General features: G+C 51.8%; 1 protein-coding gene across 2 annotated transcripts in view; it reads left to right on the top strand.

Moving 5' to 3' along the window:
- Clip2 (CAP-Gly domain containing linker protein 2) overlaps positions 1-24,719 on the top strand; it is a 62,340-nt gene that overhangs the window by 32,538 nt on the left and 5,083 nt on the right. Inside the window, exons 4-14 of one of the 2 annotated variants that reach the window (XM_005344658.3) lie at positions 489-613; positions 1,463-1,676; positions 2,175-2,372; positions 4,627-4,730; positions 8,882-8,942; positions 14,261-14,365; positions 15,643-16,557; positions 18,113-18,170; positions 19,641-19,724; positions 21,830-21,986; positions 24,057-24,216. In XM_005344658.3, the coding sequence (XP_005344715.1) occupies positions 489-613; positions 1,463-1,676; positions 2,175-2,372; positions 4,627-4,730; positions 8,882-8,942; positions 14,261-14,365; positions 15,643-16,557; positions 18,113-18,170; positions 19,641-19,724; positions 21,830-21,986; positions 24,057-24,216 (2,181 nt within the window). The remainder of the gene's footprint in view (positions 1-488; positions 614-1,462; positions 1,677-2,174; positions 2,373-4,626; positions 4,731-8,881; positions 8,943-14,260; positions 14,366-15,642; positions 16,558-18,112; positions 18,171-19,640; positions 19,725-21,829; positions 21,987-24,056; positions 24,217-24,719) is intronic. The other variant, XM_005344659.2, reaches the window with a different exon arrangement.

The raw sequence follows: 24,719 nt of genomic DNA on the forward strand, positions 1-24,719 counted from the left end.
GGGATTCTAGGCAGGTGCTCTACCACTGAGCCACACCCCAGCCCCTCATTGGGGGATTCTAGGCAGGGGCTCCACCACTGAGTCACACCCCAGTCCCTCACTGGGAAATTCTAGTCAGGGCTTTATTACTGGGCCACTGCCCCATCCCTGAAAACTGCTTCTGTCTTTTTACTGAAAGCATTTACCTGGGCTCTAGCATCATGTAGATGTTACGTACATACAATATTTAATTATCACAAGTGCTCCTTTGGTAGATGAAGACGCTGGGGTTCAGAGAGGTTCTGTCACTTGCCCAAACTCCTGCAGCAGTTCAGATCTGTGTGTCTCTCTCCAAGCCTGTGCCCTTCCACATAGCAGTCATGTGACTCCCTGGACTCTGTGTTCCTCCCAGCTGTCCGTGGGTCTCTCCTCTTTTTCATCTGCCCTCTGCCAGGCTCAACCTGTGTCCCCTGCATCCTCTGGACCTGCCTCTCTCCATGTGCCAACAGGTCGGTGGGACGAAGACCGGCGTGGTACGATATGTTGGGGAGACGGACTTTGCGAAAGGCGAGTGGTGTGGCGTGGAGCTGGATGAGCCCCTTGGGAAGAATGACGGGGCCGTGGCAGGCACCAGGTACAGTGGGCTCTCGTGAGGATTGTCAGAGGGACAAGGATGAGGCGGCAGAGGTAGAGTGGCCTTGATGTACTAGACGCCAATGATGCCCGCGTGCTTCCTAACAGCATGTCAGGCTAGGCAGGGGGAGTGATTGACAAGAGAGCTAAGGGCAGAGGCATTGTCACAGGCAGGCACTAAGGGAGTCCCTCCATTCTATGTTCCCTTGCTTATCACACAGGGCTGAGTTGGGCAGAAAAGTGAGAATCTAAGTGTTTCCTGAGCGATGCAAAAAGCTGCAGGTGTCCTGCGTGCTAAGATCCCTCCCTCCTCCTTTTTAGAAACAGCCCTATGTAGCACAGGATGGCCTCTAATTCACTACATAGCAGAGGCTGGCCTTGCATCCTCTCCTTCAGGGTTTTTCTTCTCTATGCAGGGGGTCCCCAGGGATAGAAAGCTGGTTTGGAAAGTAGACTAACTGTTAAAGTTACAGCTGGGGTACCCTAGATAGTTTGTAGGGCCCTGGAACAGTGTAGCCTGGGAGGCCCCACCTTGATTTTGCTGCTTTTTCTGTGTGTGACGGACAGCACATGTCTTAATATTATTTCCAGAGCTGCTCAGAGCTGTAAATTCTTGGCACTCCCATCCTCCTAATCCCCTGCCTCCACCTCTTCAGTGCTGGGGTTACAGGCGTGCACCACCTTGTCCGCCTCCTCCATCTGGAGGACCTGTCACCTTGGGATGTGGCTGGCAGCGGGGGGAGGTAGCCTGAGGAGACACCTCTGTCTTTCGTGCTCAGGGATGGAGTAGGAGGCAGGAAAAATCCCCAGGTAACGATGGCATCACTTGTGGCTCTGTCGTGCTTCCCAGGTATTTCCAGTGCCCACCCAAGTTCGGTCTCTTTGCACCCATCCACAAGGTCATCCGAATTGGCTTCCCGTCCACCAGTCCAGCCAAGGCCAAGAAGACCAAACGGATGGCTATGGGCGTCTCGGCCTTGACCCACAGCCCCAGCAGCTCCTCCATCAGCTCTGTCAGCTCCGTGGCCTCTTCAGTTGGCGGCCGGCCCAGCCGGAGTGGCCTGGTAAGGATAGAACCGGGGAGTTGGAGAACGCTGATGTTAAGGGTGGAGGGTGGAATCAAGTGTCCTAATCCGTCCCTGGCTTGCTCTGATTCCAGGCATCCCTCGGGTGGGGGCGGGGGCAGTGTGATCTCTTCATAGGAAACATTGGTCCATTTCTATGTTTTATTATTGTTATGGCTTCTTGGTCACCTTCCCCAGGTAAGCAGTGCAGGGTAGATACAGGCAGGGAATTCCAAAGGCTGTTGTGGGTGAGAGCAGAAGTCACTTGGGTCTGGGTAGAAGGACTTCATTCGGTACCTCTTGGTCTAGAGTGGAGCTGGCCAAGGGGAGGCAGCCCTGTTGAAAGTGGAGTCTCAGCTATCATGTTACTTCTGTGGGTGAATCAGCGAGTGAGTTTCAGACATCCTGGGGCACAGGTGGGCAGAGAAGCACAAGGCCTCCCGTTCTGTGTATGACACCCCGAGTGTCTTGAATCCCACCCCTGCCCACTCTCTCCAGCTCACAGAGACCTCATCACGCTATGCCCGGAAGATCTCAGGCACGACAGCCCTGCAGGAAGCGCTGAAGGAGAAGCAGCAGCACATTGAGCAGCTGCTGGCTGAGCGTGACTTGGAGAGGGCCGAAGTAGCCAAGGCCACCAGCCATATCTGTGAGGTGGAGAAGGAGATCGCCCTGCTGAAGGCACAGCATGAGCAGGTGGGTAGCTGGCAGGCTCCAGGTGTGCCAAACACCTCTTCCCACACGGGTGGTCATGGAAACTAGAAACCCAGAGCACAGTGCACAGCCTCCAGCCAGCTCAACAGTTTGGAAAGTCTCTCTACTAGTGAGCTCAATTGCTTTGGGCCTCTAACAGGCAGCTTGTTTGAGAGGGTTGCCCTACATAAGCAGAAGGGGCAGGGCCTTAGTGAGTTTTGTCAGTTTCAGGGACTTCCTAAAGTTATTGAGTTGTTTATTTCCTGAGTTTTCACAAGCTTCCCTACAAGATGGATGGTTTTACTTCCCTTTAGAACATCCTGAGTTTTAACAGCTTGCCTCCAAGATAGGATTCCTTCTAGGGGCCCATCTTGGAGGGAGGCCCATAACGATCAAGGACAGAACCAGCCTTTAAACCTGCGCTTCCTGCTTTTAGTACTCCCATACCAGTGTTTTCTAGGTCAGAGGAGACTTTTCTGTTTTTGCTGTTTTTTTAGACAGAGGAGTCTCCCTTTGTAGCCCAGGCTGGCCTGGAGTTCACCCTGTTATCCAGGCTAGCCTCAAACACTTTACACTCCTGCCCCCTTCTCCCAGGTACTGGAATTACAGGTGAGAACCACCATGTCTGGATGAATTTCTTTCGCTCTCTTTTGTTTTTGTTTTTTTCAAGACATGGTTTTTCTGTGTACCCCTAACTGTCCTGGAACTCAGTCTGTAGACCAGGCTGGCCTCAAACTCAGAGAGTTCCTTCCACCTCTGCCTCTCGAGGGCTGGGATTAAAAGCGTGTACCAACACTGACTGACCAGCTTTTCTCTTTTCCTAAAAGCCTTTTGGGACATTTTAGTTTATTTGTTTTTTGAGAGAGCATTATGTGTATCACAGTGTGCATGTGGAGGTCAGAGGACAACTGGGGGGGCGTCCATTCTCTCCGTCCATCATGTGGACACCGTGGATTGAACTCTGGCCACCACCAGGCTTGGCGTCTCTACCCACTGAGCCATTTTTCTTTCTTCCCCACCTCCCCTGCTTCCTCCGCTTTGGTGATAGTTGAGGTAGTGGGGTTGAGGCGCGTGTAGCTCAGTGGTTGATCGCTTGTCTCATGTGTGTAGCCTTAAGTTCCACCCTCGGCATTACACACACACACACACACACACACACACACACACACACACACACAGAATTATGTCTGTTGACACCCGCCACGCTGTGTCCAGATTCCTAACTGAAATGGTCATCTCTAGGGTAGGACTGCTCATGTGTCAGATAATGCTTGGCATTACACACACACACACACACACACACACACACACACACACAGAATTATGTCTGTTGACACCCGCCACGCTGTGTCCAGATTCCTAACTGAAATGGTCATCTCTAGGGTAGGACTGCTCATGTGTCAGATAATGCTTGGGGCACACACATCTGTGGAATATATTTCAGAGATAGAACCTCTTACCCTCAGCCTAGGGTTTATTGTTACCTATCCTAACCTTTTTTCTGATGTTTGTATGAATGTATTTTTGCAACAATAGAGATCCAACCTCGGGGTTTATACATGCTAGGCCTGCTTCCACTACGGAGCCAAATTTCCCAGACTCCTGCTTTTTTTCCCCCTTTTTCTTGAAACAGTCTTACTTTGTAGCACAGGGTAGCCAAACTCAAGCTCCTTCCCTCCCCAAGTGTTGCGACCACAGAGCTGCACCGTCACACCCGACTTTAATGTCTGTCTGCTGCGTGAGGTCCTGCTCTGGGCCCCTGGGCCCATTTGTGAGCTAGCTTGTCCACTTTGTCCTTCTCCGGGTGTTGGGAGCTTGTATTAATACAGTCGCATCGGTGTTGGGATGTTTAGTAGTAGAGTACTTGTCTAAAGACCCTAGTGAGAAGTCGGGGGCGTGGCTTAGCATTAGAGCACTTGCCTAGCCTATACAAGGCTCTGGGTTTGATCCCCAGTAGTAAACAAAACAAACAGAAAACCCCACTATCTTAAAGCCAACCTCATCTATATGTTCGAAGGATCCTTGGGCACATGCGTGCACACACACACACACACACACACACACACACACACACACACACTGTGGGCCCTCTGCTTCCTTCCCGGCTGAGCCTTCTCTCTTCATGTCTCCTGGTTGGGGCCAACAAGGGACAGGAAGCGTGGGCCTCCTCTCCTGCACCCTCCCCTGTCTCTGTCTTGTCCCCGGGAAAAGGCTGGAATTGACTAACCCTATCTATCCTGGCCTTGCTCCGGGTCAGTATGTTGCAGAAGCCGAGGAGAAGCTGCAACGGGCACGGTTGCTGGTGGAGAACGTGAGGAAAGAGAAAATGGACCTGTCCAATCAGCTGGAGGAGGAGAGGAGGTATGTCCCTGGCACCTGCTGAGCCCAGTGAAAAGGGGGAGGGGTAGAAGAAGGGGGTGTCAGGTATGATGACAGCATAGACCTGTCTGTAATCCTAGTACTTGGGAGCTGAAGTGGATGGATCAGTAGTTCCAGCCTAGCCTGGGCTACCTGGGCAACCTAGCACAACAAAATAAAAAAGCAAACAAAAAAAATGTGGTTGGGGCCGGGCGGTGGTGGCGCATGCCCTTAATCCCAGCACTCAGGAGGCAGAGGTAGGCGGATCTCCGTGAGTTCGAGGCCAGCCTGGTCTACAGAGCTATTTCCAGGACAGGAACCAAAAGCTATGGAGAAACCCTGTCTCGAAAATTTAAAAAAAAAAATGTGGTTGGGAATGTGGCTTAGTTGGTAACGTGTTTGTCTAGCATACACAAAGTCCTGGGCCGGAGTCCCAGGACCACATGGATTGGGAGCCGTGTTAGATTCCTGTAATTTTGACATCCGGAAGGTAGAAGATGGAGGATCAGGAGTTCAGGGTCCTGATCAGCTACGTAGTGAGTCTGAGACCAGCCTGGGCTACATAAGACCCTGTCTCAGAAAGAGAGCTAATAATTTTTTTTTTAACAGCAGGGGCTTGGACCAGGTATGATGGTTCACATTTATAAGCCCAGCACTAAGGAGGCTGAGGCTGGAGGATTGCTGACAGCTTGAGGATAGCTTGTACTGTATATATAGCAGATTTCCTGTCAGGTTGAGCCACATAACGAGATGTTATCTGAAGCCCTCTGAAGAGGAGCTGGAGCTTAGTGCGAGAGAGCTGCTGAACCTGCGCAAGCCTGGTTTTCATCACTAGGCAGGAATTGTGGCCTTGGGTTCTTTTAAAAAAGGCTTGAATCTGGTTGGTTGTGGATGCATGCCTTTAATCCCAGTAGAGGCAGGTGGATCTCTGTGAGTTAGAGACCAGCCGGGTCTACAGAGGAAATTCTAGGCTAGGCTAGTCAGAGCTACACAGAGAAACTTGTCTCAAAAAAAAAAAGTGTGGGGCCGGGCGGTGGTGGCGCACGCCTTTAATCCCAGCACTTGGGAGGCAGAGGCAGGCGGATCTCTGTGAGTTCGAGACCAGCCTGGTCTACAAGAGCTAGTTCCAGGACAGGCTCCAAAACCACAGAGAAACCCTGTCTCGAAAAACCAAAAAAAAAAAAAAAAAAAAAAAAAGTGTGTGTGTGTGTGTGTGTGTGTGTGTGTGGTCTCTGTGTGTGCACATGTATGAACATCAGCGAACTACCTGTGGACATTAGTTCCTTTCACTGTGAGTCCTGCGTATTGAACTCAGCTCACCAGGCTTTGCAGCAAGCACCTTTACTCACTGAGCCATCTTGCTGGCCCATACATCAATTTTTGAGATTGCCCCAAGGATGGAGCAGAAGTTTCCCCAACTCCCGGTTCCCTAGAAAAGCCCTTAACTGGGGGCTGGAGAGATAGCTCAGAGGTTAAGAGCACTGCCTGCTCTTCCAAAGGTCCTGAGTTCAATTCCCAGCAACCACATGGTGGCTCACAACCATCTGTAATGAGGTCTGGCGCCCTCTTCTGGCCTGCAGGCATACACGCAGACAGAATGTTGTATACATAATAAATAAATAAATATTTTTTTAAAAAAGCCCTTAACCAACGTGGGGGACATGAGCACACTAATGCAGACCCAGAGACCCATAGAAAGATACAGACTTTGCCCATCAGCCCCAACCAGAGACACAGGGCCTGTCTTCTTCCTGGGTCTCCTGCTGGGATATAGGGCTGATCCTTCCCAAAAGATGACAATTTCTGTCTGTATGGTCCTTCCTTCCCCCATGCTGGCAGCAGCCCCCAGTCTTGACACCCCATTTGCATCTGTTTGGGGCATTCCGCCAAGTCCTGCAGTTACAGTCTCACTGGGGGGAAATGAGGGTTTATTTATATCTGCATGAGATGGTAGTCTGGCCCACACATCTGGTTCCCATGGAGATGCATCTCATGCCAGAAAAAAAAAAATAGTCTTTTAAAGCATCCTGAGGTGGGGGCTGGGAAATGGCTCAGTTGGTAAAGCGCCTGCTACAGAAAGGCCGGGATTCAGATCCCTAGCTATAAGACAGGTGTGCTCACACAGGTCTTTAACACTTACATATACAAAGACTGAGCCCCCTGGCCAGTCTGTCCAGTTTGTACCACCAGGTTCAGTGAGAGCCTCTGCCTCGAAAGGTGAGCCAGGCACCTTTGAAAAGCACAGGGGAGGCAGAGGCAGGCGGGTCTCTGTGAGGTCAAGGCCAAGCCTAACTAGTGAGCTTCTTCAGGTTAGGCAGGGCTACATAGTGAGGCCTTTTCTCAGACAAATCAAAACAACAACACTGAGAACCCAGCAGAACGACACGACAGAGGAGAGAGCTAGAGAATGTCCCCCTAATGGAGTCCCAGGGCCATGGCTCAGCGGGAAGAGCGCTTTCATTGCAAACATGAAGACCCGAGTTCAAATCCCCAGCACTCATGGAAAGCTGGTATAGCTGCTTATGCTTGTAACCCTGCTGTTGGAGGGATGGGCAGAGCTACGAGGATCGTTAGGGCTTTCTGGCTGCCATTCTAGCTTCAGGTTCAGTGAGAGACCCTGTCTCAAGGGACTAAGGATGGCAGTGGCGGAACAGGATACCCGATGCCCTCTTCTGGGCACACACACACACATACACACACACACACACACACACACACACACACACACACACACCCCATCAAGCCATGGCTTCCTAAACTCAGATACATAAGCGAGGTACAAGCTCCTTTCATTCAAAATAAGACGTCGTGGGGGCTGTGTTCACCAAGGGCCTCGATGCGGGTCCCAGCATTGTGTAGCGTCACTGGCCTCCGTTGCCTTATAGGTATACCTCAGCTCAAACCAATGGTGGCATGAGCTAGTGCTGTGTCCTGCTCTGTGCTTGTTTGGCATGTGTACAGGTGAATGTGTGTCCCCTGAAGGGAGCCCCTGACTCCCTAAGTGGGGTCCTGGGGACCTTCTACATCAGTGGAAGCCCAGAAAATGCATGCTGGGACCTCAGCTCTCAACTTGGAGGATGAGAGTGGAGTTAGCGAATAGGAAGTCTCCTGGCCTCCCTCATCCTCTTTGCTGAGAGAGGACCATATGGCGAAGTATGCCCACTGAAGAGCCATGGTCCTGAGTTGGCATGGGTTCTTTGTTGTTGTTTTTTATTTATTTATGTGTTTGTTTGTTTGTTTGAGACAGGGTTTCTCTGTAGCTTTGGAACCTATTCTGGAACTAGCCCTTATAAACCAGGCTGGCCTCGAATTCACAGAGATCGGCCTGCCTCTGCTTCTCAAGTGCTGGGATTAAAGGTGTGTGCTACTACTGCCTGGCCCAGCTTTGTTTTTATTTTTCTGGAGTTTTGTTTTGTTTTTTGAATTTGTTTATTTTGTTTTTCAATACAGGGTTTCTATGTGTAACAGTCCTGGCTGTCCTGGAACTAGCTCTGTAGACCAGGCTGGCCTTAAATTCACTGAGATCACCTGCCTCTGCCTCCCCAGTGCTGGGATTAAAGGTGTGCGCCACCACCGCCCAGCCCTGATTTGGTGTTTTGAGGCAAGGTCTCACTTTGTAACTCAGGCTGGCCTCTTAACTCTCAAACCTCCTGCCTTGACCTTCCAGTGCTATGCTCCACCACAGCTGGCTCAGACTATTGTCCTCTGTTTTCTGTGGACATCCTGAGAGGAAGAAGGCTTGTATTCAGTGCAGTAGGCTTCCAGAAGGTTCTGTCCCTCCTCAACTAGAGGATTCAAGGTAGTTCCTGGCTATATGGGGGCAGACTCTTCTGAAGTTCAAGATTGCTTCCCTAGGTCTTCTGATGTTTCCGTCTTCATAGCTGGCCTGATGCACATTCACTTGTCTTTGTGTGTGCACATGTGTGCATGCGTGTATGTGAGGGCTTGCATGTGTGCGCGCGTGTGCCTGTATGTGTGTGCACATGTGTGCATGCATGAGTGTGTGTGTGTTCGCGTGTGTGCACATGTGTGCATGCGTGAGTGTGTGCATGTGTGCGCGTGTATGTGTGTGTGTGCGTGTGTGTGCACGTTTGTGCGTGCACATTATGTCCTTGGCTGCAAAAGCCCACCTCTGCCTCTTTTCCTGCCCACAGGAAGGTGGAGGACCTGCAGTTCCGGGTGGAAGAAGAATCCATCACCAAAGGAGACCTAGAGGTAACGGATGCTGTCCTCCTCTGCTCACTTGGCACTGTAGGACCAGTCCTTGCCATGGGAAATTACCTTGGCATTCAGGCAGCAAGCCTAGACCTCCTTGGAGAGGCCTGGGTGACGCGGAGTCAAAGGCCCTCTCAATGGAAGAGTAGAGGAGGGGCAGCCTTAGGACATCTGGTGTTAGAAATGGGCATAGCTGTGTTCCGGGAATCCAGGGGACACCGCACTGTTGGTTGAAGGTAGAGTCGGGACAGACGAGGTCACTGGCGTTTTAGGACTTTACCTAACAACCCAGGAGCTGGACTCCCGGGGTCATAGACACAGGCCTGGCTAGAAGGAGCAGTTGGGATCACAGAATTTACAGATGCCTGCTGGGGCTGTGTCTCCGTTGGCAGAGTGCTTGCCTAGCACTCAGGAGCTGAGTTCAAGGTCATTGTCTGCTAGCTAGTGAGTTTAAGGCTAGCCTGGGCTACATGAAGGGGGAAAAAAGCGCCAGAGCTCAAGAAAGTAGAGACTATCCCAGTGCTGTAACCAGCTAACAGGTGTGGGCAGCAGAGATGGCGATTGCTGGGTTCTGGATCGTCCTGTACCCTCTCCATTTTGCCACCTGTATACATGGTGCAGACACAGCAGGGATCATCCCTAACCAGTAAGCACACTGTGCTGAATCAGGGACTAGGGGCCTTAGGTCCATTCGGGGGCACCTAGCCCTGCCACTAAAGCCTGGAGAGACCTCTGGGGTCAGGAAGCCACCCTTGGCCACCTTTTCTGTTGTGTCTCCCAACGTTCCCTTGGAAAGGAAAAAGGTAGAACTCCTGGAGTGGCCAAGTGGGTCTGCAATGCCTCTGGCCCATTCGGCCTCTGGAAGCACTTCCCTTTGGCAGCCCTGGGCTTCCTCCACAGTCGAAGTTCATTACAGGCCATCAGGCACAAGTGCCCATTCCTGCGGGGTTTGTTTAAATGCAGCTGAGACCCAGTGGTCTGCATGCGTGACTAATTCCCAGGTCCCCAAAGGACCTTAGAAGGCCCAGCCTTAGGTCATTTCTGGGTTCCAGATTGGTGGCACCCTAGCTTTCTAGGGCAGCTGAGAAGAACTGCAGGTTCAGGGCTAGCCTGGCTACATACCAAGTCCAAATCAGTCTGCGCTTCTTAGCAAGACCCTGTCAGGAAAACAGTAAAAAGGAGCTGGAGCTGTAACTCAGTCTGTAGAGTGCATACTTAGCATCTGTGAGGCCTGGGGTTCAAACCTCAGCATGGTAGCGTGTGCCGGTAATCCTAGCATACATAAGAGGTAGAGGCCAGGGAATAGGCATTACAGTCATCTTTGGCTGCATGGCAAATTCAAGACTGGTCTGGTCTGTGTAGTCCAATCTGGTCTAAGACAGGCAGGCCGACATAGTAAGAACCTGTCTTTTAAACAACGATAAAAATTGGACATGGTGACACACACCTGTGATCCCAGGCCTTAGGAAGTAGAAGCAGGAAGTCAGGAGTTCAGGGCCAACCTCAGCTATGCTCTGAGTTTGAGGGCAACCTGGGATAAATGGATAAATGAGACCCAAGAAGGAAGAGAGGGAGAGAAAGAAGAAGGAAGAAAGGAAGGAACAAGGGAGAAGGGGAAAAGACCAACATCCTTAGCCAGCCTGAAGCCATTAGGATTATGTTTTTGTCACAAAGGGACAGGACAGGTGGTTGTGTCTGGCTTATCTGACGGGCAGCAGCCCCCCTGCAGAGGACAAATGGGTGGGCTTGTGGGGTGCAGGGGCTGCCAGATCTGAGCCCCCTTCACCTGCTCCCATCAACAGAGGGCTCAGACAGGGAAATGCACACATCACGTCCCTCCGGGCCGGCAGTTCAAGGAACTGGAGCCAGCCAGGGTGGTGCCAGGTGCTAGCAGACCCTTGGTGACCCTGGTCAGCCGGTCTGTCTGCTGCCTGTCTGTCTGGTCTCTTACTACATCTGCTTCCTGTTCCAGCCTGCCAGACATTACCACCCAGTTATCCCCTGGAGAGAATCTGGTTGGTCCCAGGACTGCCAATAGTGTGGCACAGGCATCGAGGAAGGGGGACAGGGCAAACGGTGTACAGCCAGTTTAGCATCCAGTTTTGATTTTTTACTCCAAAGACTAAATTGTGATGATATTTGGAGCAGCCGGAGTGTGAACCGTGCTAACGTCCAGTTTATCCCCGCACACACTTGGTTTGGCTTGGGTTTTTTCAAGATGGCCCAGGCTGGCCTGGGACTTAGAATTCTCCTGCCTCAGCCTGCAAACATCAGGATTTCAGGCCTGTATCCATGCTGCTTTCCCCACCCATTTTAAAAGGCAAACCCAAGGGCTTTAGAGATGGCTCAGTGGTTAAGAGCACTTGCTACACTTCCAGAGAACCCGGGGTTCGGTTCCCAGATGGCTCCCAGCCTCCTTATCACCAGCTCCAAGGGTTGTAGTGCCGTTTTCTGACCTCCATGGGGACCTACATGGACACCAGGAACACACACACACATACACACACTTTTTAAAAATATTTTTTTGAAAAAAATCAAAGCTGGGTGTTGGCAGTACACACCTTTAATCCCAGCACTTGGGAGGCAGAGGCAGGTGGATATCTGTGAGTTGGAGGCCAGCCTGCTTCTATAGAGTGAGTTCCAGGATGGCCAGGGCTACATAGAGAAACCCTGTCTCAAAAAAACACAAACAGACAGAAATGTGGCGCCACAGAGATGACTCAGTGGTTAAGAGAACTTGCTATTATTGCAAAGGACCTGAATTCTGCTCCTGGCACCCACATGGTGGCTCACAACCACCTGTAACTCCAGTTCCAGGGCATCTGATACCTTCTACCCTCCAAGGGCACTGCACATACATGGTATTATACATACATGCAGGCGATACACTTACACACATGAAAATAAATACATAAATAGGAAAAAGAGTAAGTCAAAACCAAGGCCTGGGGGTTTGGCTCAGCAGTAGATAACGGGGGTCCTAGAAACCCATATTGGGGGGGCTTAGGGACATTGGAGGCATGACTCAGCAGAACACCTGTGTAGGACCCCCTAGTTAGGGGCCCACGATGAGGACAATCAACAGAGAGCTTAAGTTTAGACCCCTAGCGTTCTCCTTAGAAACGGGCATGGTGCATGTCTAACCCCGTGGCTGAGGAGCTAGAGACAGGGTCCCTGGAGACAAGCTGGTAGCCAGGGAGCTCCGGTGTCAATGAGTCCCTGCCTCCGAAAACAGGATGGAAATTGGTTAAGGTCTGGTATCCACCTCTGGTCCACACACACACACACACACACACACACACACACACACCCCGAAGTCAAAATTGAAAGCCTGAACCTTGTCCTAAAGGGAACACTTGATCCCCTTGGGCCAGGTCACCCCGTCCTTTACTGTCCTCGTGACTAAGCTCATTATTGCTCGTTAGGCCTCCCTCTCCCCCTTCCTTTTCTGAGTGGTTGGTATTAGGTTCCAATCTTTCAGTCTCCATGGCTGGCCACTTCTTCCTGGCATCTGAATATTATTCCTGATGTCTAAGCCCCGCCCACCCCTTCAGACTTGCTGCAGGGTTGTGGGGGTCGGGGAGATGTCACTTTAACCTGTGTTTCCCTAAGGGTGAGTTGCACCCTCCCCTCTCTCCCGAGACAAACCTGGTTTCCATTCTGGTCTCTTAGGAGTACCCCAGGGTGTGTGTCCTTCCCACTTCCCCGCTGACTTGCAAAGATCCATCACGGGCCACCCGAATGCCAACCCTGTGCCACCCAGAGAATGTCGTGCTTTGTTCTCGAATGAAACGGGTGTTGTAAAGAGGGGGACAAAAGTGCCCTTGTACTTCACAGAGACCAGGCATCCTCTGCAGAGCCTGGGGAACGAGAAGGAGGGGGAGGGACGCCGGCCAAGCTAGGCTCCAGGAAGCCCAGTCCCCACCCAGGAGGTCTGCTGAGGAGAATCAAGATGGCGTGAGTTCTGTTAGGCAGGGGTCACCGCTGGTGAGTACCTGTTATCCCAGCACTAGGGAGGCTGAGGCAGAAGGATTGTAGGTTCAAGGGCATTCGGGATTACATACTGGGTTCTAAACCAAGCTGGGCTTGGTACAGTTTTCATACTTGGGAAGTGAGGGGTCAGTCTTGACAACATAGTGAGCCCCTGGCTCCAAAAACCAACCAAACAAGCAAGCTAAACTACACAGCAAAGTCAAGATGACTTGGGAAACCCTGAGCTGTTGGGTTTTCCCCCTGAATACAGGCCTGGGTGTCTTGAAGTCCTGGGACCATTATTTCATCCTCTCTGAGGATGCTATAGCTAAGACTTAAAGCCAGAAGTGAAGGCAACGCCTACATGTAAATCCAGCACTTGATTGGCTGTGTAGCAAAACCCTGCTTCGAAAGACCAAAAAGAAAACAGGTGCAGTGGTGTGCACCTTTAGTCCCAGCACTCAGGAGGCAGAGGCGTGAGAGAGTCTGTGAGCTAGAGATCTACATAGGGCATTCAAGGCCAGCCAGAGTTGACAAGACAGGAAGGGCTGGCAAGAGGGCCCAGAAGGTAAAGGGGCTTGCTGCCCAAACTGACAACCTGAGTTTGATCCCCGGGACCCACATGGTGGAAGGCAAGAACTAACTCCCACAAGTTGTTCTCAGACTGCCCTCGTGTGCACTGTGGCATGTGTACATGTGCATGCACTCACACGCGCACACGCATGCACTAAATGAATAAATGTAATTAGCAAAAAAGAAAGAAATGGCTGGGTGGTGGTGGTACACTTGTTTGATCCTGGGACTTAGAGGCAGCCGGAACTCTGTGCGTTTGAGGCCGGCCTATAGTCTACAAAGTGGGTTCCAGGACAGCCAGGACTGTTACACAGAGAAACCCTGCCTTGGGGTGGGGAGGGAGAAGAGCCTTAAAGAAGCCCACAGGCTCCCAGAGCAGCAGCAGGAAATGGCAGGACTTAAGAGTCAGAAGAGAAAATTAGGGAAGCCATTGCCACGGCATCGCCAGAGGCTGGCAAAGGATGGTTCCCACAGCCTCCTCTGTTTGAATACACTCACGGCTATGCTACCATAAGGGGAGGGCACCCAGCCCCCCACGCACCCCACTTCTGAGATCTTCTCTCTCTTCCCCCCAAGAGATTCCGGCTCATTGATCTATTTTCATAGTCTTGTTCGCTGAAGATGACGCCTCCTCTCTTTCTCTTTCTCCTTCTCTTTTTCTCTCTCACTCCCGTTCTTTCTTTCTCCGGCTTCCTGTTCCCCGTGCCCTCCTCCCCACACCCCTGCCTTCCTTGTCTGCCTTGCCATCTCTCTCCCCTCCCTGGGTGGAGCAGACCCAGACCCAGCTGGAGCACGCGCGCATTGGGGAGTTGGAGCAGAGCCTGCTATTGGAGAAGGCGCAGGCCGAGCGGCTGCTCAGAGAATTAGCGGATAACAGGGTAAAACGCGCCCGCCACCGCCACCCACCTGGCCGTCACCTCGGCCCCTCGATGCCCCCTTGCCTGTTATCATTTCCTCAGCCATCGTGATGGCCGCTTTCCCTTTTTAGAATTTCCTTCCGTGCTCCCCTCTGGGACGGAAGTTGAGATTTGATTCAGGCTCACTGTGGCTCTTTGGGAAGGGGGTATTGGTCTTCTGGGATTGCTTCCAAGTTCATGGTTACTTGAGCCAAGGCATCTCTCGGAGACCGTCCCCTGAGCCTCCTTCCTGTCCATCGCGACAAAGAAGCCTCCTGGGAGTGGTCTTAGCGGTCTCAGGTGGACACGGGCTTCCTTGTCCATGCTGCCTCGGAGGTCAGAGATAGCAATGCAGATACAGAATGCTCTAGCCCAGAGAGTCTTAGGGTGGCAGCAGAGGGCCAACCTGGAGGATCTCTGGGGCTCAAGCAGTGGGGCTTTTCGTATGTTGGGATATCCCCAAAGAATGGAACTATGTCAGTCTCCAAGTCTGAACATAGCCATAAGTGTGTCAAGGAGGCCCTAAGAAGCTGCATTTGGGACAATGGTCCCGTCAATCCTAGGGTGTGGTTCTGTGTCCCACACTCGAGACCCAGCTGGCCCTTCCACACCTGTTGTACGTGCACTGTACATGTGTCCGTACAGCTGTCCAACCCAGCTGTAGCTCTGTAGGAAGAAGTTTGACCAAACAGCAAGCATTGATCAGGAAAACTTCCTAACAGACAGGCTTGAGGCAAGGGCCCTGTTTCTGTTTGGTGGACATAGCGCCATGAAGGGCACGTGGGCAGCTGGAGACACATTCATATGCACACTGGCCATTGCCATGTGTGCTTTGTGTGCCAGAATATTGTGTGCGGAGAAACTCGCTAGGCGGATTAGCGCCCTCTAGACAGGCTCAGCCAGACTGCAAGGCAGAGAAAGTTTCTCCAGCTGGGCAGAGTGGCACATACCTGCAATCCCAGCATTTGGAAAGCCGAGGCAGGAAGATTGGTGAGACAGGCATGCACCTATAACATTGGCTTCTAGAAAGTTCTAACCTCAGACTTCTCTCATGCACTGATGGGTTCTAAGTCACCTGAGCAACAAGGCTTTGTGGTTCACCCTATCATTCGGGGTTCAGTAGGGGCCCCGAGAAAAGCCAGTAGCTAGGTAGAAATAGGCACCTTCCCGTCATCTGACTCCCCTCCCTCCGTCAGGGCTTGCACGTCTGCTACGCTCAGCCTGGGCCACTGACCCCGTCTCCCTTTCTCTCACGCTAGCTCACCACAGTGGCCGAGAAGTCTCGGGTGCTGCAGTTAGAAGAGGAGCTGAGCCTGCGGCGCGGTGAAATCGAAGAGCTGCAGCAGTGTCTCCTGCAGTCGGGCCCACCACCCCAGGACCACCCTGAGGCCGCCGAGACCCTGCGGCTGCGAGAGCGACTGCTGTCGGCTAGCAAGGAGCACCAGCGAGACAGCACCCTGCTCCAGGACAAGTACGAGAAGATGCTGAAGACTTACCAGGCTGAGGTGGACAAGCTCCGGGTGGCCAACGAGAAGTACGCACAGGAGGTGGCAGACCTCAAGGCCAAGGTTCAGCAGGCCACCAGCGAGAACATGGGACTCATGGACAACTGGAAATCCAAGCTGGACTCCCTGGCCTCTGATCACCAGAAGTCCCTGGAGGACCTGAAAGCCACGCTGAACTCTGGCCCTGGCGCTCAGCAGAAGGAGATCGGGGAGCTGAAGGCGCTGGTGGAGGGCATCAAGATGGAACACCAGCTGGAGTTAGGCAACCTGCAGGCCAAGCACGACTTGGAGACAGCCATGCTCGGGAAGGAGAAGGAGGGCCTGCGGCAGAAACTGCAGGAGGCTCAGGAGGAGTTGGCGGGGCTGCAGCAGCACTGGAGGGCGCAACTGGAGGAGCAGGCCAGCCAGCACCGGCTGGAGCTCCAGGAGGTGCAGGACCAGTGCCGCGACGCCCAGCTGCGCGCGCAGGAGCTGGAGGGGCTGGACCTGGAGTTCCGTGGCCAGAATCGGGTCATCGAGTTCCTCAAAGAACAGATCTCCCTGGCCGAGAAGAAGATAGTGGATTACGAGACGCTGCAGAGGGAGGGAGAGCGGCTGCGGGAAAAGCTTCTGGTGGCTGAGAATAAACTCCAAGCCCTCGAGTCCCTGTGCTCTGCCCAGCACAGCCATGTAGGCTGCTCTCTGCTCCTGTGGGGCTCAGATGGGGAGGGGCTGGGAAGGTGGGGCCTCTGTGTGCTGCGTGGGGAGCATTTCCCTTGTGCCCAGAGCTAGCCAAAAAGGGGCTCAAAGGGGGCCTTTTCATCTCCCTCAGAGCCATGGTGATCGTTGGGAGCAGCGTGGTCTGAGATGACCCTGTTTGGTTCTTCACAGACAGGCACCTGTCTCTCTCTGCAGTGTGCCGTTCAGGGAATCAGTTGTCTGTAGCCTTTCTCCAAGGAAGAGACATTTCTCATTTATTTGTTTGTCTCAGGCTAGCCTCAAACTAAAGACTCGTCTGTGGCTGAGGATAACCCTAAGTTCCTGATCCTCCTCTGCCTTTACCTCTCGAGAGCCATGCTCACAGATGCGAGCCACCGTATTCCACCTTGCTGATATGTGTCTCTGTCTGTACGCTCGTGTGTGCACATACACATGTGCGCGTGTGTGGAGGCCAGAGGTCAACCTTGGCTGCTATCTACTTTGTTTTTGACCCGTTTACCTGGCCTGGAACACCTGAGGTAGGCTAGGCTGGCCACCTAGCACTGGCTTCCCAGGGGTGGGATTGAAAGTGTGTGTCACCATACCCTGCTGTGCCTGGGTTTTTTATGTGGCTTCTGGGTCCCAAACTCAAGCCCTCCTGATTTCTTTTTTTTTTTTTAAGATTTATTTATTAATTATGTATACAGCATCTGCCTGCATGTATCCCTGCAGGCCAGAAGAGGGCACCAGATTTCATCACAGATGGTTGTGAGCCACCATGTGGTTGCTGGGAATTGAACTCAGGACCTCCGGAAGGACAGTCAGTGCTCTTAACCTCTGAGCCATCTCTCAGCCCCGCCCTCCTGATTTCAAGGGAAGTACTTTACCAATTGAACCATCTACCCAGATCCCCAATTTTTTTTTTCAATCAGCTTTTTCTTCCTTGGCTCCGAGTTTCCTATTTAATAAGCAGTGTAAGGGTGTCCCTGGAGGAGCCGGCCCTGGGCGCTGCTGTGTGCATTCAGTGCCTATTTTATGACTGGAGCATGAAGACCGGGGTCCTAGGGATGACTGGAAAGATTCGCAAGGCAGATCTCAAGACAAGAGGCACCGATTTATTGTAACAAACCTGTTTAATCAAGGAGCTATTCACACCAGACCAAGACATAATACCTGAGGAGAATGAGGTAGGAGGGTCACAAGTTTGAGGCTACAGAGTGAGTCGAAAGCCACTTTATTCAACCTAAGAGGTCAATGGTGAAAATGAAATATTTAAAGGGGTTGGGGATGGGACTCAGCTGGAGAGCCCCTGCCTAATATGGAAAAGGTTCTAAGGTCCGTCCTCTGTTCCTCAGTCTCCAAAATAGTGGATCTGGGGCTGCAGGGGAATCCTTCAAGGGACATGGAAGCCAACCTGGGCTTTTCTTTTCTCAGAAGAATCCAAGTGTGTCTGCGCCCTCTGCTGGCATACTGGGTCCCTGCATCCCAGAGGTTTCCGTCCTGGGTAGGGTGGCAAGTGTGTCCTCTTACTGACCTGTCCTTTCAGGTGATCGAGCCCAGTGACCTTTCTGAGGAGAAGATTCGCATGAAAGAGACTGTGGAGGGTGAGTAGCCTTGGGCGGGAATCCAGGCTTTGTGGAAAGACCGCTGGAGGCCCCCTTGGAGCTCAGTCCCAAGGTCTGACAGCAGCTCCTCACAGAGCCACCTGCTGTGTGCAGCCACCCCTCCGGGGGAGGTCGTCACAGAACCAGGGAAGGAACAGGTGTCTCGGTGTCTCATAAACCACCTTCCCACGAGCCTGTGAGGTGGCCCAGCAGGTAAAGACAATGGCCGCCAAGCCTGAGGCGTTAAGTTCTATTCCCTGGCTGGCACATGGTTGGCAGGAGAGAATCGACTTTTGCAGGTTGCTCTCTGGCCTGCAAGTTGCACCACCTGTGAGCTGTGGCACGCGCGCGCACACACACACACACACACACATCTACACAATACAATAAATAAGTGGAATTTGTAAACACGAATATAAGGGCCGTCCATGTCTGGGATATACAGAGTGGGAAACTGGAGGATTCATGCTAGAATTGTGACTCACGGAGCGTCGGCCTCCCTGTGGTGAGCCGCTCTAACCTTGGTGACGGGGTTCGGTATGTAAGGTGGGATTGCAGACAGCAGACGCCTCTCTGCCCCTTGTCACTTGTTTGGTTTTTACCTTATCTTTTAAAAATTAGATGTAAACTAGCCAGGCACAGTGGCACACACAATCCCAGCATTAGGGAGGCTGAGGCAAGGCTGCCATGAATTCAAGGCTAGCATGGGTTACATGTGGAGACCCTGTCTCAAAAAAATAATTGTGCCAGGCAGTGGTGGCGAACACTTTTAATCCCAGCACTCGGGAAGCAGAGGCAGGCGGATCTCTGTGAGTTCGAGGCCAGCCTGGTCTACAAGAGCTAGTTCCAGGACAGGCTCCAAAGCTAAAGAGAAACCCTGTCTCGAAAAACAAAAATCTGCTTCCCATGAGATCAGATCTAGTCTGGGCTATGTACCAGGATGCTATTTCAAGAAAAGTAGGCATATGTTGCAGCTGAGGGTGTGGCTCGGTGGGGGGCTTGCCTGGCATGTGTGCAGCCCTGGTTCTGCCCCCACCACCACATCAAACAGCACGGTGTGCTGTGATCCTTCAGAAGTGGAAGCAAGAGAATGGGAAGTTCAAGGTTAGCCTCAGGTGTCTCATACATTTGAGGCCAGCCTGGGCTATGCAGACGAACTTGAGAACCGTCCATATGCTCCAACACATCTTCCTGCTGGTTTGGGAAGCAATCCCGTACAGGATTGTCATGATGGTTCTACAGCCGCCATCTTTATTTCACTAGTTTGACTCCTTTGGCTTGAGGAAGCCAAGGAGATGGAGATTCATGTTTCCTGAACCACAGGGTATTGGGTCAACTTCCTCGGAGTGGGTGACTCAGGTGGTGAGAAGAGATCTTTGACACAGCGTGTGACCCCTAGGAGGGTCACCCCTTGGCCACACTAGTGACCCTTGGGTGTTCATGGGTCCCTGTCTTTTCTTCCTCTTCTAGGCCTGCAGGACAAACTGAACAAGAGGGACAAAGAGGTAGCAGCCTTGACATCCCAGATGGACATGCTCAGGGCCCAAGTAAGTGGTAAGTCTCCCTCCCTAGGGCAGATGTTGGTGCTTAGTGGAGGCTGGCTCTGTGGCTCGGAGGTCCAGCTGGGCTGGGCTGTCTCCTTGAGAGCTGTACCTGGGCTCTGCTGAGCAATCACATATGTGGAAGGAACTGAGTTCATGCCCCTAGGACCCACCAGGTCTTGTCCATGGCCTTCTTGAAGACTTGAGTCTCACAGGCTTCTTCTGTGCAGCCCCTAGTCCCCAGGAGAGGTAGGATGGACTGCAAGAAACCTGGCATGGTGCTGCACTCCTGTAATCCCAGCACTCAGGAGGTAGAGGCAGGAGGATCAGGACTTTCAAGGCTGCGTTGAAATTTCGGGGCTAGCCTGGGCTACATAAAACAGTCTTAAAAGAAATAAAATAATATATATAAACTATAGAGTCTGGGCCACAGCCATAAGCAAAGTATACAAAGGGCCTGGGAGAGGCCGGAAGTCTGGAATTCTGACTGTGGAACTCACTGGTTCAGAGTGCCCTTGGCATTGCTCCAGGAACACCCTGCTAACTCCCAGGGCCTGGTTCCCACCCCCCTTTTCTTCCAGTCCTGGTTACATTTACCTGGCCTCACAGGTCTTGAGAAAGGGAGTTGGGCTGTAGACTCTCCCAATAGCCTCAGCTTTTCCCGTGTCTGGATAGCTGTGTGAAAACAGCCGTAGTGACCTGCCGTACATCCCCACCCCCACAGACCCAGGGATGCTGGCTTGGGTGAGCTGGGCTTTTCAGGTCACAGTCTATCACTGAAGGAAGTCAGGGCAGAAATTCAAGCAGAAGCATAAAGTAGAAATCACAGGAAAGTTGCTTGTTGGCTTGGTGGATGCCTTGTGTGTTGTTAGCTTTGTGATACAGCCCAGGACCACCTGTCCAGGGAATGGTGCTGCCCGCGGTGGGCTGGGCCCACTTGTGTCAATTAACAATCAGAAGAGCCTGGCGGTGGTGGCACACGCCTTTAATCCCAGCACTTGGGAGGCAGAGGCAGGCGGATCTCTGTGAGTTCGAGACCAGCCTGGTCTATAAGAGCTAGTTCCAGGACAGGCTCCAAAACCACAGAGAAACCCTGTCTCGAAAAAAAAAAAACAATCAGAAGAATACACATTCACAGACCCACAGACCAGCCTGATAAAAAGAGTTACTCAGTTGCAATGCTCTTTTTGGTTGACTCTAGACTATGTCCAGTTGGGAGTCAGTACTAACTTGGACGCTACCTCCCTCTTTCTTCCTTTCTTTTCTTTTTTTTTTTTTTTAAGATTTATTTATTAATTATGTGTACAGCATTCTACTTGCATATGTCCCTGCAGGCCAGAAGAGGGCACCAGATCTTATTACAGATGGTTGTGAACCATCATTTGGTTGCTGGGAATTGAACTCAGAACCTCTGGAAGAACAGTCAGTGCTCTTAACCTCTGAGCCATCTCTCCAGCCCCCTCCCCCCCTTTCTTTTCTTTCCTTTCTTTTTTTGAGGCAGAGTCTCATGTAGTCACAGCAGATCCTGAATTCCCAATGAAGCTGAGAATGGCCTTGAACTGCTAACCCTCCTTCTGCCTCCCAGCTGCTGAGGTGACCCACGTGTGCTTCCACGCCTGGTTTAAGTGATGCTGGGGATGGACCCAGGGCGCCATGCTTGCAAGGCCTTGACTACTCTTGTTGTGTGGGACAGGGTCTTTCTATCCTAGGCTAGTCTGAAACTCACTATGTAACCACTATGGTTTTGAATTCACAATGATCCTCCTGCCTCCGCCTCACCAGTGTTGGAATTATAAACCTGTGCACAATGTTTGGCACCGCCCGCATCTTAGGGTGACCACTCTGGCTAGACCAGTCTCTCATTCGTGTTTGAGATGGGGGGGACAGTCTCCTGAAACCCTGGTTTTCCCAGACTGGCCTTGAATTCCTGATCGTCCTCCTGTTTCCAGTCTGAAGTGTTTGCATCATAGGCCAGTGTACCCTACCCTCCAGTGGAGGCCGTGCTGGGACTCGAACCCAGGGCCTCTGATGTGCTGGAGCCAGCACTCTATCCACTGAGCCACAACCCCAGTTCCCATTTGTGTCTGAACTTTCTCCTTTCTCTGTGGCTTTCCCCAGCCCTGGAGAACAAGTGCAAATCAGGAGAGAAAAAGATGGACTCTGTCCTGAAGGAGAAGAGGCGTCTAGAGGCAGAGCTGGAGGCTGTGTCTCGGAAGACCCATGATGCCTCGGGCCAGCTGGTTCACATTAGCCAAGAGTTGCTGCGGAAGGAGCGGTGAGTGGCTCCGCTCAGTTTCAACGAGGCTGCAAAGACTGTTGCTTTTCTTCCTTCTTCCTTCCTTTCTTATTAATTTTTTTTATGTTTTTTCTGTTTTTTTTTTGTTTGTTTTGTTTGTTTTTTTCAGACAGGGTTTCCCTGTGTAGCCCTGGCTGTCCTGGATCTTACTCTGTAGACCAGGCTGGCCTAGAACTCACAGAGATCCACCTGTCTCTGCCTCTAGAGTGCTGGGATCAAAGGGGTGTGCCGCCACCACCACCTGACTGTTTTTTTTTAGATGTCTTTATTTTATGTATGTGAGTGTTTTGCCTGCATGTATGTCTGTGTACCCCATGGGTGCCTGATGCTCACAGAGGCCAGAAGAGGACATCAGATCCCAGGAAACTGAGGTCACAGGTGTTTGTGAGCTGACACACATGTGCTGGGAATGGAACTCGGCTCTTTGTGGGAGTAATAGGTGCTCTAACCACTGAGTAATCTCTCCAGCCCCTCCGAGTGCCTAACGTATGAGAAAGATGGGTGCCCCCCCTCGTGTTGTGGTCTTGTGAATGACTCTTCACTTGTAAAATAATTAAGTTTACTCGGAACTTTCCTATGTGTGTCTAAATGTGCACCATGTGTATACAGGTGCCTGTGGAAGCTGGGGGAGGGAGGCTTCAGATCTGATCTGGAGTTACAGGTGGACCTGAGAATCAAACTTAGGTCCTCTGAAGATCAGGCAGTGTTCTAATCACGGAGCCCTTTCTCTAGCCCCAGCTTTTTTGTTTTTTCATATATGGCCTCTCTGCATACCCCAGACCTGCCTTGAACTCCCTAATCCTCCTGCCTCAGCACCCCATGTGTTAGGATTATAGAGGTGAACCACCACGCCCAGCTCATGTAATGTAAGCAGCAAACTTTTTCAGATTTGTTGTTTGTTTTGTTTCCTTTTTTTTTTTTCAATACAGGGTTTTTCTCTGTGTCACCTTGGTTATCCTGGAATTCACTCTGTAGACCAGGCTGGCTTCAACCTCACAGAGATCTGTCTACCTCTGCCTCCCAAGTGCTGGAATTATAGGCTTGTGCCACCACTGCCTGGCCCCTGTTTCCTTTTTTTTTAATTGCATTTATTTATTTATTTTATTTGCCTATGGGAGGTTGTGTGTGCCACAGAATAGGTGTGAAGTCCAGAAGGCAACCGGCAGGAGTTAGATCTCTCCTTCCACTGTGTGGGCCCCAGGGGATTGAACCGAGGTCCTCAAACTTGGCGACAAGTGCCTTTACCCACTGAGCCATCTCACCAGCCCTCCTCTGGCTCTGGAATACTTTTCTCATTTACTTCTAACCCCAGTTTGGTAACACCCAGCACAATGGTGTCACATGTGATTCCGATATTCGAGAGATTATCGTGGGGCTAAGGGATGTAACTCCATTGGTAGCAATCCTGACTGGTATACATGACATCTGGATTCCATACCCAGCACCACATACACCAGACATAATGACCCGTGGCTGTGGTTATCAAATCTAGGAGGGGAAGGCAGGAGGGTCAGAAATTCAAGGTGCTACGTAGAGAATTGGAAGCCAGCCCGGGCTACATGAGACTCTGTGTCAAAATATAACAGGAAAAAAAAGTTTTGAGACTGGGGAGATGGCCGTTTTCTAGATGATCCCTGTTTGCTTCCCAGCCCCTACATGGTGGCTCCAAATATCTGTACCTCCAATTCCAGGGGGATCCAACACGATCTTCTGGCCCCTGGGCTCACCAAGTATGCACATGGTCCACAGACATACATGAAGACCAAACGCTCTTACACATAAAACAAAAGCAAATAAATCTTTTAAAAAAACAAACAAGCAAAACTTTAAGAACAGCCAAGTCCTCTCGATCAACCTGCCTCCAAAGGCTGTCCCTCTTGGGTGTGGCAGACCCAGGCTACATCCTCCTCCGCGCTTGTCTCCGAGGCACCATTGCCTGTGACTGGCGCCCCCTGGTGGTACCGGGCCTCCAGGCACCTGGTTTACACTACATTGTGGGGGTGAGGTGTCCCGCTGAAGCCCTGGTTCTCTGACTGTCCACCCACCCAGGAGTCTGAATGAGCTGAGGGTGTTGCTGTTAGAAGCCAATCGCCACTCCCCAGGGCCCGAGAGAGACCTGAGCCGTGAGGTGCACAAGGCAGAATGGCGGATAAAGGAACAAAAACTGAAGGATGACATCCGGAGCCTGCGTGAAAAGCTGACGGGGCTGGTACGTACAGGCAAAGGGTGGGGTCAAGCCAAGGAACCCTACCGTGACCTTCCAGAGTTACAGAGGGGGCCGGAAATCCAGTTCTCTGGGATCCCAAGAGCATAGTAGTTGGAGGGTCCCTAGTAGCCCCTTTTTGTACATCATAGCTAGAGATGCTCACACACCCACCCACATAGCCTGGTCTGACCAAAGCCAGACGTGCAAAAGTCATTCATGTGTGGAGGGCAGGAAACATCCGTGCTGTGAGTTAAGCTGGGCTCCTTGTTCAGTGGTGTGTGGGGCTGTAGGCCTTCTAGGCAGAGATGAAAGGTTTGGAGTCAGAGGGTGGTGGAGTTTCTTCAGTAAAAACGACTTGACTTTGAGCTGAGTTGTCCTGGGTGGGGATGGCAGCACAGGGCAGAATTAGGACACCCCCCTCCCTTTTTGATTGACGTTTCAGCAAACTTGATCCCCGGCCATCTCTGGCCATCTTTGGCGTATGGATTGGGTAGACCAAGGAGGGT

The sequence above is a fragment of the Microtus ochrogaster genome, chromosome 2, assembly GCF_000317375.1.
Source record: "Microtus ochrogaster isolate Prairie Vole_2 chromosome 2, MicOch1.0, whole genome shotgun sequence".
NCBI classification, from domain to species: Eukaryota; Metazoa; Chordata; class Mammalia; order Rodentia; family Cricetidae; genus Microtus; species Microtus ochrogaster.